The sequence below is a fragment of the Cetorhinus maximus genome, chromosome 16 (genome assembly GCF_964194155.1).
Source record: "Cetorhinus maximus chromosome 16, sCetMax3.hap1.1, whole genome shotgun sequence".
In the NCBI taxonomy this organism is placed as follows: domain Eukaryota; kingdom Metazoa; phylum Chordata; class Chondrichthyes; order Lamniformes; family Cetorhinidae; genus Cetorhinus; species Cetorhinus maximus.
Window position 1 is genome coordinate 68,428,012 of NC_135894.1, and position 14,024 is coordinate 68,442,035.

General features: G+C 40.0%; 1 protein-coding gene across 6 annotated transcripts in view; it reads right to left on the reverse strand.

Annotated features, from left to right (window-relative positions):
* The window catches only part of gpr156 (G protein-coupled receptor 156), a 117,021-nt gene that overhangs the window by 40,474 nt on the left and 62,523 nt on the right, over positions 1–14,024 (reverse strand). For 5 of the 6 annotated variants that reach the window (XM_078559972.1, XM_078559971.1, XM_078559975.1 and 2 more), the window contains 2 exons: positions 6,793–6,859; positions 4,199–4,410 (listed from right to left, as the gene is read on the reverse strand). In XM_078559972.1, coding sequence (XP_078416098.1) covers positions 4,199–4,315 — 117 coding nt within the window. In that variant the 5' untranslated portion in view covers positions 4,316–4,410; positions 6,793–6,859. Of the gene's footprint in view, positions 1–4,198; positions 4,411–6,792; positions 6,860–14,024 lie in introns of those variants that run through there. The other variant, XM_078559976.1, reaches the window with a different exon arrangement.

Below are 14,024 nucleotides of genomic sequence, written 5' to 3' on the forward strand. Positions count from 1 at the left end.
AAGAAAGACTTTACAAGAAGAATGCACCATCCATGGCTAACTAAGGAAGTTAAGGATGGTATCAAATGGAAAGAAAAGATGTACACTGTTGCAAAAATTAGTAGGTAAGCCAGAAGATTGGGAACATTTTAGAAACCAGCAGAGGATAACTAAAGAAAAATAATAAAGAGAGAGAGTATGAGATAAAACTAGCAAGAAATATAAAAATAGACTGTAAAAGCTTCTACAAGTATATAAAAAGGAAGAGAGTAGCTAAAGCGAGCATTGGTCACTTAGAGGGCGAGACTGGGGAATTAATAATGGCTAACAAGGTAATCGGAGAGACTTTTAACAAGTATTTTGTATTTATTTTCACAATAGAATACACAAAAAGCATGTCAATGAATAGTAGAAAAGCAGGGGGAAAAAGGGAGGGAGGAACTTAAAACAATCATGATCACTAGAGAAGAAGTACTAGGAAAACTAATAGGGCTAAAGGCTGACAAGTTATGCTGGACTTGATAGCCTGCATCCTGGCATCTTAAAATAAGTGAATGTATTGGCTGTGGTTTTCCAAAATTCAGTGGATTCTGGAAAGGTCACATTTGTGGTTTTCCAATCCACTGGAAAACCACAAATGTAACACTTCTATTCAAGAAAGGAGGGAGACAGAAAGCAGGAAACTATAGGCCAGTTAGCTTAAGATCTATCTTAGGCTAAAAAACATGCTAGAATCCAATATTAAGGAACTAGTAGTAGCAGGATATTGAGAAAATCTTCATGTCATCAGGCAGAGTCCACATGGTTTTGTGAAAGGGAAATTGTGTTTGAAAAATTTGTTAGAGTTCTTTGAGGATGTAGCAAGCAGGCTGGATGAAGGGGTAGCAGTTGTTGTAGTGTATTTGGATTTCCAAAGGGCATTTGATAAAGTGCCACATAAAAATGTTACTGCACAAGTTAAGAACTCAGTGTTGGGATGATATTTTACCATGGATAGAGGATTTGCTAACTAACAGGAAACAGAGTCAGGATAAATGGGTAATTTTCAGGTTGGCAAATTGTAATTAGTGGAGTGACAATGATCAGTGCTGGGACCTCAACTGTTTTCAATCAATATTAAGAACATGGATGAAGCGACCGACTGCACTGTAGCCAAATTTGCTGATGATACAAAGATAAGTAGAAAAACAAGTTGTGAGGAGCATATAAAGAGTCTGCAAAGAGAAATAGCTAGGCTAAGCAAGTGGGCAAAATGTGGGAAATTGAGGTTTTCCACTTTGGCAGGAAGAATAGAAAAACAGAATATTATTTAAATGGAGAAAGACTGCAGATTGTTGGAGTACAGATGGATCTGGGTGTCATTATACATGAAGCACAAAAAGTTGCCATGCAGGTCCAGCAAGTAAGTAGCAAGGCAAATTGAATGTTGGTCCTTATTGCAAGGGAGATAGAGTATAATAGTAGTAAAGTCTTGCTTTAACTCTACAGGGGACTGGTGAGACCACATCTGGAGGACTGTGTACAGTTTAGGTCTCCTTCCTTAATGTGGGATATACTTGCATTGGAAGCAGTTCAGAGAAGGTTCACTAGACTAATTCATGGGATGAAGGGGTTTTCTTATGCGGAAAGGTTGAGCAAGTTGGGCCTGTATACATTGGAGTTTAGAAGAATGAAAGGTGATCTTATTTAAATATATAAAATCCTGAGGGAGCATGACATGGTAGATGCTGAAAAGAGGGAATCTAGAACTAGGGGAGCACAGTTTCAAAATAAGGGGTCTCCCATTTAAGACAGGAATGAGGAGGAATTTCTTCTCTTAAAGGGTCATTAGTCTTAAGAATTCTTTACTCCACAGAGCAATGGAGGCTGAGTCATTGAATATATTCGAGGCTGGGTTGGACAGATTTTTGGTCTACAAGGGAGTCAAGGATTTTGGGGGGCAAGTAGGAAAGTGGAGTTAAGGCCGCAATCAGATCAGCCATGATCTCACTGAATAGTGGAGCAGGCTGAGGGGGTCAAAAGGTCTTCTCCAGATCCTACTTCTTGTGATCATATACAGTAAAGTCGCGCCTTTTGCGACTTCCTTGTTTGCGATTTCACTTACCTGCGCTTTGCACTTTGTACATTGCATTGCCTATCGCATGAGCAATGCTCACTTATCCACATTTGTCTGAATCCCTGTACTGACTCTTTGACAAGTACACCGACTTAAGACCGCCCACCCACATTCAGAATCATCTTCCTGACTTTAGACCCGTCTGCCCAAGTTTAGACCCTCCCACCAGACTTTAGAACCACCCATGTAATTTTAGACCCACCCACCCAAGTTTAGAGATGTCCAACTGACTTCAGAACAGCCCACATTCATTTAGAAAAGCCCATTCAACTTTAGATCCAGCTACCTCACTTTGGACCCATCCACCCGACTTTAGTCTCACCAACATGACTTTAGAAGCTCCCACCCGTCTTTACAAGTGAAGACAAACACAGCATTTTGTATAGTACTGTAACCGCCCAAACCAATGCTGCCCTCACATGGATCTATCCAATTGAGTCCCATTCAAAAGCGTGTTCCTCCTTCACGATTTTGCTGTTCACGAGGTATTGTGTGAACGTAACCCCTGCGAACACCAGGACTTTACTGTAATAAAAATAGAAAATGTTGGAAATATTCAACAGATCTGGCAGCATCTGAGAAGGGAGAAACAAGGTTAATTTTTCAGGTCTGTGACTTTTCAACAGTTCTATTTCTCTCTCCACAGGTATTGCCAGACCTGCTGAATATTTCCAGCATTTCCAGTTTTTAGTTCAGATTTCCAGCATTCACAGTATTCCACTTTTATAACTATGATTTTGAAACTGTATTGCAAGCAGTCGGGTTCACTGACTGCAGAAGCAACCAGGGAGGGGATGGAAATGGTTCCAAAAGTTTGGAGTTTGTGGCAGGGGCCAAATATTATATTTTTGTTCTTCCCAGCTTTTAGGAGAAGTTAGAGCTCATCCAAAATTGGAATTTGGACAAGCAGTCTGTTTGCACAAATGCAGTGGACAAATTAAAATACATGGCGGAGAGGCATCATTTGTGGACCATTAGTTGGCCCCAGCTGTAGAAGATGTTGAGGGGCAGGATATAACAAAAGAAGAGGATGGGCCAACAATGGATCCTTGAAAGGCCACAAAGATAATGATGTAGGAGTGGAAAGAAAAGCCATTGATAGAGATGCTTGCAGGTGCAATTGGATAGTTAAGGATTGGTCAACCAAGGGCATTCCCTCAGGAGGATGGTGTAATCGATCATGTGGAAGGTTGCAAAGGTTGAGGAGAAGATGATGGTCATGACTTTAGATAGGGATGTTTTGATTGTGTGTGAAGGATAGAAAACTGAGCAGAGGGTTTCAACAGAGCTGGAGAGATGGACATCAATGTTTTTTAAAAAGAAATCAAGATCACTTGATTTTAGCTATTGTAGTAAATAGGGTACAAATGGTCTCAATGCACTTGGATTAGTGACGAGGCAAAAAGACACAGACTGCTATTGTTTCTACTCCTGGTTTTTATGCTGGAAACTACATCTGAGAGGTATCAGTTGAAGTTCAGGATCAGTTTCAGTGTAGGCTAGATGTATAATGATACCACAATCCCCTACCATAATGGAGGTGATTGAGTAATTCCCCCATCAATCATGCCTGGAAACCACACTGCTGTAGTAACTGAGCTTGGTTCTATGCGTATAATTTGTATATAACTACCCTGCAGTCACTTAATTCTGCTAGAGAAATCACCCTGCTTTTATTGAGAGATGTTGTTGTGTTTCTGTCATGAGCTCTGCTTGTTGTGGTCCATGGAGATTTTATAAAAATAGACTCTGCAGACTGTTTGCTGTAATGTGCTGTTTAAATAGACTCTGTTTGCCGCTTGAATAGACTTTGTTTCTGAAGTAATCTGTTGCAAGTTCTGCTGCAAGTCCTGTCCTGTTTCCAACTCATTGGTAGACACCATGGTGTCAATAGATACTCTGGTCGAGGTCTACAAGTGGACATATCCACTTAAGTATCAGAAGGTTCTCAGTGCCAGTGGAATTTTATCCCAGCCACATTATATCCTGGCACAAATCAGGACTTTCAGGAACAGAAGGGGAAAAACTCGAGAGCAAAAACGTGAAATGATTTATGAAATGTCATTAGAATATTTGCATTCATCTTATTTATATTTTACTTACTACTTGGATATTACATAGCTGCTGTAGAAGTCGCTGCCCATCTTCTGTGTTCATGGCTGGATCGATGGTACAGTCCACCGAGCTGCACAGAGCACTGCAGTTCAATGTTGTCTCCATAATGTAAATTACACACCCCAGAGTCTTTCACTGTTTGTCATACAGCGTGCTGAGATGCTGCAGGTTCATCACAGGAGGGCAGCCTATACCCCATTCTGCAAAGTAGAATGCATAAAACTCTAAAATTGAACGTACAAGAATTGATGTGGAATTTTTATTTGCTTTCGAAGCTCTTCTCTGTCTCTGCTACTTTCCTAAAGGCTAGTTATTTGCTGGAGCATAGGTTGAGACACTAACAATGTTTCAAATCTGTGAAGGGTATTTCAGCGTGAGGAACGTTACAGACCAGCCTGATCCTGTTCTCACACAAACTCCCAAACAGCTTTCCAACCGAAAAGTGATCAAAAATAGTTGTGTTTTTCTCTCCCTAGACCAGGGATGATGAGTCTAATAATAGTGTCTTTACGTGGCCTAGCTGAGATCAGGTAACTCTGAACAGACCAGTTACCGAAACGTGGTAACTTCTTGTTTATGTGCCAAAAAAACTATGCTTACCAGCTATACATAAGTGAATTCAAAGCCAAGTTCCAGGTGTTGTTGACAAAAGTGAACTTGAATTTACCAGACTTTGTACAACTGGGAGAAGATTGAAGTTCATAATGATCTGTATTTCAGCTACTGCTCATAGTATCTATTTCTATCAAAAAAGTTTATAAATGGTATCCACCAGCAGTGGTACTTTGCAATACAAGCACTGGGAGTGTGAGTAAAAGAAAACACAATGCTAGTAAAACTAAAAGAAAGAGAAATACTGGAAGCAGGATTTAAAAACAAATCGGAGAGTCGTCCTTAAAAACAAAAACTTTGGGGCAAATCTACAAAACACTTGGGAGAATAACGAAAAAGAATGAATAGGGCAGAACTGTAGTCCTTAAAAAGAGATTGGAAATAGGAGTCAAAAGGAAACAGAAGTATATTTATTAATAGAAATAAATAGGAGAAGTACTAAATTAACAGTAGAATAAAAACAGAAGTTAGACTTAAAAATAACCAGAAAGTTGATAAATGGGCCTTAGCAAAAAAACAAATTGGAAATGTTAACAGGAGTAGAAAATTTTGTGGTGTATGTGGTATCTGCAAGCAGGGGCTGCAGATGGATTTAGAGTGGGTTGAAGAGGGATCTGGCTGCAGTTTGAGGGAGGTGCATGAATCCAATTGCTTATGCGATCAAAATGTGTCCTTGATCACTTGAATGTATGTATGCCCTATATCTTACTTGCTCCTTATATCTACATCGTATCCATAGCATAATTTCTTCCATGTTACTTCATGGTTCTGGTATATCTCTCTCTGCTCATCTTCTGCTCCCCTTGTTGCTTATGCGTTGCTTATGCATCGCTGCTGTTATCTTTGCTACAATTGCCGCCACTGCTTTCAACACAGAATCAATTGGATGACATTTCTTTTGCACCATACCATTGTCAGGTTCTGCTCCTCACCTCCATTTCCTGGCCATCATGGCACCAAACCCATATATGCTTCCCATTTGCCTGACACTCATGAATGCTTTACCCTTTCTATTTTTCCTCTCTGGCAGACTTACAATCTCTTCCTGACTCATTCAATCATTAAATTCCCTTCGTCCTAAATTTGGTGATCTAGCATGCTTCCTCTCTTTCCCAGTTATACCTCTCTTCAGCTGGCCAACCCTAATGCTATTACCCTCTTCTGTCTCTGAATATTTCTTGATTCCACTATAATGGGAGATTCCCAAATTTCTGCCTCCTCTGGGTTTTCTCCTTCACATAGAAACAAATAAGTTTTCCCCAAGATAAGACAGTGAGTACCACAACCAAAAATTTCACCTCCATAAATACATCTAGACCCTAAAATACATTACTTATCACCTCCCATAAACACTGACATATTATAACAAGTTCAACTTTTGCAAAGATATAAAGAGTACATAGAAATATTACCTTTACATAAAAACCTTAGTTAAAATTAATATTTAATGTTTCTAAAACTATTAGAAAAAAAATGTTTAAAAAATGTCTAAAAAAATGTTACACAAGCAGCCATTAACAAAAAATATTACTCTATAAAAATGTGAAGAGCCAGTATATAATCTTACACCCACATAGAGTTAACATATAAAAATATTTATACTGAACGAACAAGTAGCAAAGAAAAATCAACATTTTACCCTTAAAGAGATATTAATCCATCATATATAAAATTTGGCATCTGGGTGTGCATTTCATTGAAATTACCCAGCAGTAACTATTACTTCTGTATATATACTTGTTGCCAGAGATGAGGGTAGCAAGTGGGTTAACCTTGCTCTCCAGGATGATCAAGGGGAAGGGAGGATTTCCTTTCTTCGGTGTGTACCAAAATTGTAAACTTGTTCATTACAGGTGTTTACATTTTGTTACAACCAATTGAGAGAGAAAATCCTCCCTTTTTTCAAAAAAAATGGTGTAGGTTTCTATGTTACTTTGTATGTCTGAGAAAGGTTTGACTAAAATGCTCACATCACCAGCCTGTGTGCACATGTTTGCTTCCATCCCTGGTCGACCAACACCTAAATGTGCGATTCAACTAGGTGAGAAAAGAAAACACAATTCAGTTATAATACTAAAATAAATGATAGTCAGATGTTATCACTAAAATTAATAAACTATAGCAACACTTGGCCAGCACAGATTAGGCGTTTTAATCTGAAGTGGAAGAACATCAAGAATACAAAGTACCCAGAGAAGTGTTTATTCTAGATTTAGTTTTGGGAGAGCTACGTATGTTTTGAGTGTAGATTCTGCTCTGCAATGGTCTCAGAAATAATGCTGAAAGCCACCATATCCAGCACGAAGAACAAACTGTGCTAATCCAGCTGTTGTAATTAAAAAGAAATACACCAGCTGTGTCATTAGACCAGGCTTGTGCCACCATTTACCATTTTCTGAAGCTATCAATGTTTGCATGTTAGAAGCAATGATAAAGATATTTATCAGATGTTTTAGTTTTATTATCATGTAAAAGTCAGGTTTCTAAGACTAAGTTTTTAGCCAAAAAGTAGGGGGTAGACTTTTACATGAGTAAACGTTTTGAGGGGTTGAAACCCACCATCTCACTGTCAGAGTTGTCAGTTCTGACAGCTGCCTCAGGGAGATGAACAGTTTTCAAAAAAAAATAAAGCTTTTAAAAATGTTATAAAACATGTCCGCTCATGTCACATGAGCAGGGACATGTTATAAATGAAATGTAAAATGTTTTATTTTATTTTTATTTGCTGTTGGAAACCTGATCCCGCCCGTGGATGAGGTTTCCTAAAAAGTGCAAAGGCTGCTTGGCCTTTTCGCCTGCCCGTCAACCATAAGGTTGGATGGGCAGTGAAAAATTTAAGTTAATTATCTTTTTAATGGCCTTAACAGGCCTTTTAATTGTCAGCGGGCACGCTGTTGATTCCCATGCACACCCACCGACTGAAATATCTCGTGACTGCGCATTGAAATAGGGATGCTCGTCCGACATCAATGCACGTCATTTTACACGCCCACCCACTGAGGTAAAAATTCTGCCCATAGAAACACAGAAAATAGGAGCAGGAGTAGGTCATTCGGCCCTTCGAGCCTGCTCCGCCATTCAATTTGATCATGGCTGATTTTCTATCTCAACGGCATATTCCCGCTTTCTCTCCATACCCCTCGACGCCTTTAGAGTCCAGAACTCGATCTATTTCTTTCTTAAGTATATTCAGTGACTTGGCATTCACAGTCTTCTGTGGTAGAGAATTCCACAGGTTCACCGCCCTCTGAGTGAAGAAGTTTCTCCTCAGCCCAGTCCTAAATGGCCTACCCCATATCCTGAGACTGTGACCCCATGTTCTAGACCCCCCCCCTTTCAAGCAGAGGAAACATCATCCCTGCTTCTTGTTTGTCCTTTGTGGCAAAGATGACCATGTTCATCATCTGGGATATTTGGTGAGCTTCCAGTGGGTACATAGGTGACTGCTAAGGGTGATCTGTGCCAAGAAAGTTTAGCTGCAAATAGGACAGAATACCCCAGAAGATTGAGTTGTGGAAGAGATGCTGGCTTAGGATTTCCTCTCCTTGCTTTGTCTCTCTGCCTCTGATATGCACTTTCTTTTGAAAGAAGCCACAGTGTTTTTTATTTGGTTGTGCCAGGTGCAGTGATCCTGGATGAGTCTCTTCCAGGACTCAAAGTCGAAATCAAAACTCCTAAGTGAAGCCTTCAGAGTGTTCAAGCCCTCCATAGAAGATTCAATTTGGTAAGCAAGTGTCAGGCATTCTAGCTACATGACCAGCCCAATTCAATTCTGACTGTCTGATGTGGATGTTTGGTATGCCAGATTGGATGAGCACCTCAGTGTCTGGCATTTTGTCCTGCCACCTGGACTTCAGAAGCTTCTAAAGGCAGCTCAGGTGAAAATGGTTGAACAGCTTGGCATGATGCTGGTACACACTACAAGGCTGGGATTTTCCGGTCCTGCCAAGTTTCTGCTAAAAGCCAATGGGCTTTTTGCTGGGTCGCCAAATTTTCTGTCCCATCCGCGATGGGTCCCGCCCAAAATCCCGGTCCAAGTGTCGCATGTGTAGAGCAGAGTGGGCAGGTCTATTGTGACTCTTTGGCTGGGGAAGAGGGACCCTTCGTTTCCAGACTGATGAAGAGGAGTGAAAGAGATTAGAGAAAGACAAGCTTAGGGGTAGGGCAGGAGGAGCAGTGGAGGCAGTTGAATAGATGGTTTCAATCTTAATATGAAAGTCTATGAGCACCTTGCAGTTGTTGGAAATGAGAATAGAAGAGACAAGGGATAGAATTTCATGGGGAAGTTGGTAGCGAGGAAAAAGAAACTGGGATTATCTGAACTGTCCAAGATGATCCTGGATTAAATGAACAATTTTGGCAGAGTCAGGTCTGGTAATGCTTGATGAGATCCAGTGAGATCTGGAGATGGATGGGCAAAACCAGTTACACTCAAGTCTGCACCCTTGGACTTGAGGGAGCAAAGACAGGGACCATATCAAAGGGTAGAGCGAGGGTAGGAAAGAGTAAGGTTGTACTGGGAACAAAGCAGTTAAGCAAATTGCCAGCTACAGAAGTATCGTGGCATGACCATGGAAGGGCTGCGCAGGGGAGCTGCGAATGAATAGATAGTGGGAGTTTGAAAGTGCAGTTGTAAATGGCTTGGGGGAATTTTCCAGGGATGGATGTAGAAGGGATGTAAGAGATTGTTCTGTCTGTGATCAAGAACATGGGACACAAGATCAAGGGGGTAGCTGTAACTATGAACAGGAAATACACTTGCAGTTACATTGTACTTTTTATGGCCTCACAATGTCAATGTCAGGTGCTTGAAGGGGAAGGTACCAGAAGGGTAGGTGGTAGGAAGGAAGAGAGAAAACATGAAGGATTTTGGAACCAATGACTAATGAACCTATATTTTTTAAAAATCAGTGGTCTGAGCATAGCTCCCATTCTGCACAGAAAAACAAAAAAATGATGTTGAATAAGTTATATTAAAAATGGATAAAGTCTGACTACAGCATTAGCTTACAGGAGGAATAAGCTTGTTGGGCTGCAAAGAATAGTTGTCCAATATTGAAGAACTTGACAAAATGGAGATTGAATAGGAGATTTGAGACATTTACCTTTTATAAAAAAAATTCAGCATTAAAAGTTAAATTTTTTATTACCCGCAACCCCATGCTTATGAAACCAAATTGTCACACTAGTCTTGAACAGGGAGACAGAATCCAAAAGTAAACTTGGCATAACTCACTCAAAGTTGGAGAGTCAGAGGCAAGGAACATCTGGGAAATGGAGTCTTCTTAACAGAAGTCTTAGTACAATATAAAAATCAGATAAAAGATATTCGGGAATATGGCATAACTAAACAACTAAAGTGTTGCAGTCTTAACACAACTTCCTGATCAGTCAGCAAACTAAGAAGGACACTAGAACAGATTCAAGATACAAAAGGAATATGTCAAAAGAAAAAGAAATTGTTTCGGTAGGAAAGTGTGACGTGCAGCTCCATCTTTTGACCTCTTTGTTATTCATTGAAGTCATTGAAATCTATTGTGATGACTACATGGATACCTAGTGCATAATGTTAATTCTTTGAACGTGTGGAGGAGTGAAGTTACCCAGATCTACTGCTGATTCTTCACAATGTAGCTCCATAATTGAAACACATATATATATCACCAGCCCAGGGGAATACGGCCATGTACACCTGTGAATAAGGAATTTGTTCTGAGTTTGCCATAAGGTTTTACTGGCATCAGTTTCAATAGCAACAGCATGAAACTGATCTCCAAGGCATGTCCTGTTTAAATTGATAATGCTTTAATAAATAATGAATCATCTCAAATATATTAGATTGCACAAGTTAAATTTCATCCAAGTTTCAACTCCTCTAAGGCACGAGAACCATGCTATATGCTTGCTGTAGAGTATAAAATCTATTACACGTTTTCAGATTTAAACTAAATGTACAGTACTTTTACATTGAATTAAACAGTGTCATACCAGGTCAAACAGAAAGTGATGTTTAAGAAACGTTAGTAGTAGGGTACAAAAACAAAAAGTGCTGGAAAAACTCAGCAGGTCTGACAGCATCTATGGAGAGAAAGACAGAGTTAATGTTTCGAGTCCGTATGACTCTTCTTCAGAACTAAAGAGAAGTAAAAATGGTGAAATATACACTGTTTAAGTTGTGGGGGGGTGGTGGGGGGGGACAGGTGGAGCTGGATAGAGGACCAGTGGTAGGTGGAGGCAAAGGAGAGATTGCAAAAGATGTCATAAACAAAAGGTTGAAGGGGTGTTGATGGTGGTGATACTGGCTAAAGGAGGTACTAATGGTGACATTATGAGTAGAAAGCAGAATGATCAGGCGACAGATGGCCCTAGTGGGGGTGGGTGGAGGGAGGGGATCGAAATAGGCTGAAAGGTGGGGATAAAACGATGAATAAAAATGGAAATAATTTTTTAAAAATAATAATAATGTGGGAAAATATATATATATAAAAATTTAAAAATAAATATTTGAAAAAAGGGGATCAAAAAGGGTTGAGGATAGAGGAGACAGTTCATGGTCTGAAGTTGTTGAACTCGATATTCAGTCCGGAAGGCTGCAAAGTGCCTAATCGGAAGATGAGGTGCTGTTCCTCCAGTTTGCGTTGGGCTTCACTGGAACATTGCAGCAGGCCAAGGACAGACATGTGGGCATGAGAGCAGGGTGGTTACCAGTGAAGCCCAATGCAAACTGGAGGAACAGCACCTCATCTTCCGATTAGGCACTTTACAGCCTTCCAGACTTAACATTAAGTTCAACAACTTCAGACTATGAACTCTCTCCTCTATCCTCAATCCTTTTTGATCTCCTTTTTTCAAAAATTTATTTTTTAATTTTTGTATATATAAATTTTTTCCCCACCTATTTTTATTATTTAAATTTATTTCCATTTTTATTCATCATTTTATCCCCACCTTTCAGCCTATTTCGATCCCCTCCCCCAACCCCAACCCCACCCCCACTAGGGCCATCTGTCACTTGCTCATCCCGCTTTCTACTCTTAATGTCACCATTAGCACCTCCTTTAGCCAGTATCACCACCATCAACACTCCTTCGACCTTTTGTTTATGACATCTTTTGCAATCTCTCCTTTGCCTCCACCTACCACTGGCCTTCTATGCATCTTCACCTGTCCCACCCCCCTTAAACTGTATATATTTCACCATTTTTACTTCTCTTTAGCTCTGAAGAAGAGTCATATGGACTCGCAATGTCATTCTCTCCACAGATGCTGTTGGACCTGCTGAGTTTTTCCAGCACGTTTTGTTTTTGTTTCAGATTTCCAGCATCCGCAGTATTTTGCCTTTGTCTTATTGTAGTAATAGGGTGCAGGGCTAGCATCTGGGGGATCGTGAGCTTTAATCCTAGGCTCAAACTCACCTACAGCACAGAAACAGGCCATTCAGCCCAGCCAGGCCATGCTGACATTTATGCTCCACTCCAGCCTCCTCCTATCCTTCCTCATCCAACTCTTATCGGCATAACCGTCAATTCCCTTCTCCCTTATATGCTTACCTTGCAACCCTTTACATCCCTCTGCACTATATACCTCAAGCACTCCCCCTTGGTAGAGTTTCACATTTTCACTACTTAAAGGAGTTCCTAAATTCCCTATTTGATTTCGTGTATCAATTCTCATATTGATTGCCTCTTGTTTTGCTCTTCCCCACATGCAAAAACACACTCTTTCTGTCTAATCTTTCAAAGCCTTTCATAATTTTAAAGACTTGCACAATATTCCAAAGTTGGTCTAATCTCGGTTAGCATAATGTCTTTATTTTTCAGTTCTATCCCTCTAGAGATAAACCTTTGTGCTTAGTTTGCTTTTTAACCTTCATTAACCTTTGTTGCTACTTGGTGATTTTTGTGTTTGTACCCCCATACCTCCTTTTCCCCTCTAGCCCATTTAGATCCTTATTTTCCAAGTAATACTGTATGAGACCTTATTTTTCTTAACAAAAATGTAATACCTTACACTCATAATTGGCAAATGAACTACATGTTCATTCTACAAATGTATTAATACCTTTTGTAATTTGTTGCAATCCTCCACAGTATTGACTATCCCCTCCAATTTGGTGTCATCCACAAATTTAAAAATTGTGTATTTGATTCCAAGGTCTAAATTGTTAATATAAGTTGTGTCTCAGCACTGAGCTTGTGAAACACCACTTTTTTTTCTTATTCATTCATGGGTGTGGGCATCGCTGGCTAGGCCAGCATTTATTGCCCATCCCAAATTGCCCTTATTCGGAAGGCATTTAAGGGTCAACCACATGTAGGCTAGACCAGGTAAGGACAGCAGATTTCCTTCCCTAAAGGACATTAGTGAACCGGATGGGTTTTTACAACAATCGACAATGGTTTCATGGTCATCATCAGACTTTTAATTCTAGATTTTTTTTTATTGAACTCATATTCCACCATCTGCAGTAGCAGGATTCAAACCTCGGTCCCCAGAGCATTACCCTGGGTCTCTAAATTACTAGTCCAGCGACAATACCACTATGCCATTGCCTCCCCACCAAATGCAGCATTATAAAGCCAGTTTTTTCCACAGGCATTTGATTCTGCTGCCAAGGTAAGTGCCAAATTAGGTTGGGTAACTCTAGGAACCGGCCCATGAACACCATTCTGCAAGAATCTGAATTTAATAACACCTCTAGTGTGAAAGCAGTAAAAGGACAGCTTTTATGGCAGCTGTGGAGAAGATGGTTCAATTCAGCCTGATTACAGGAGGAAATCTACAGGCACGTGTGATAAAAAGGACAATCAAGGGATTTACATACATTGCAGCATTGAAAGCTAGGAAAAGTTGACCAACAACTTCAAATAGAAAGGCTGTTAACTCAGAGATAAAAACAAAAAACTACTGTGGATGCTGGAAATCCAAAACAAAAACAGAATTACCTGAAAAAACTCAGCAGGTCTGGCAGCATCGGCGGAGAAGAAAAGAGTTGACGTTTCGAGTCCTCGTTGACGCAAAACGTCAACTCTTTTCTTCTCCGCCGATGCTGCCAGACCTGCTGAGTTTTTCCAGGTAATTCTGTTTTTGTTAAGGCTGTTAACTCACCCTGATTATTGCGAAACTAGCTACACACCTGTAAGTTAATCTGTAGATATAGCCAACATTGCACTTTTTTTTATTGGAACTATAATCTATTTGC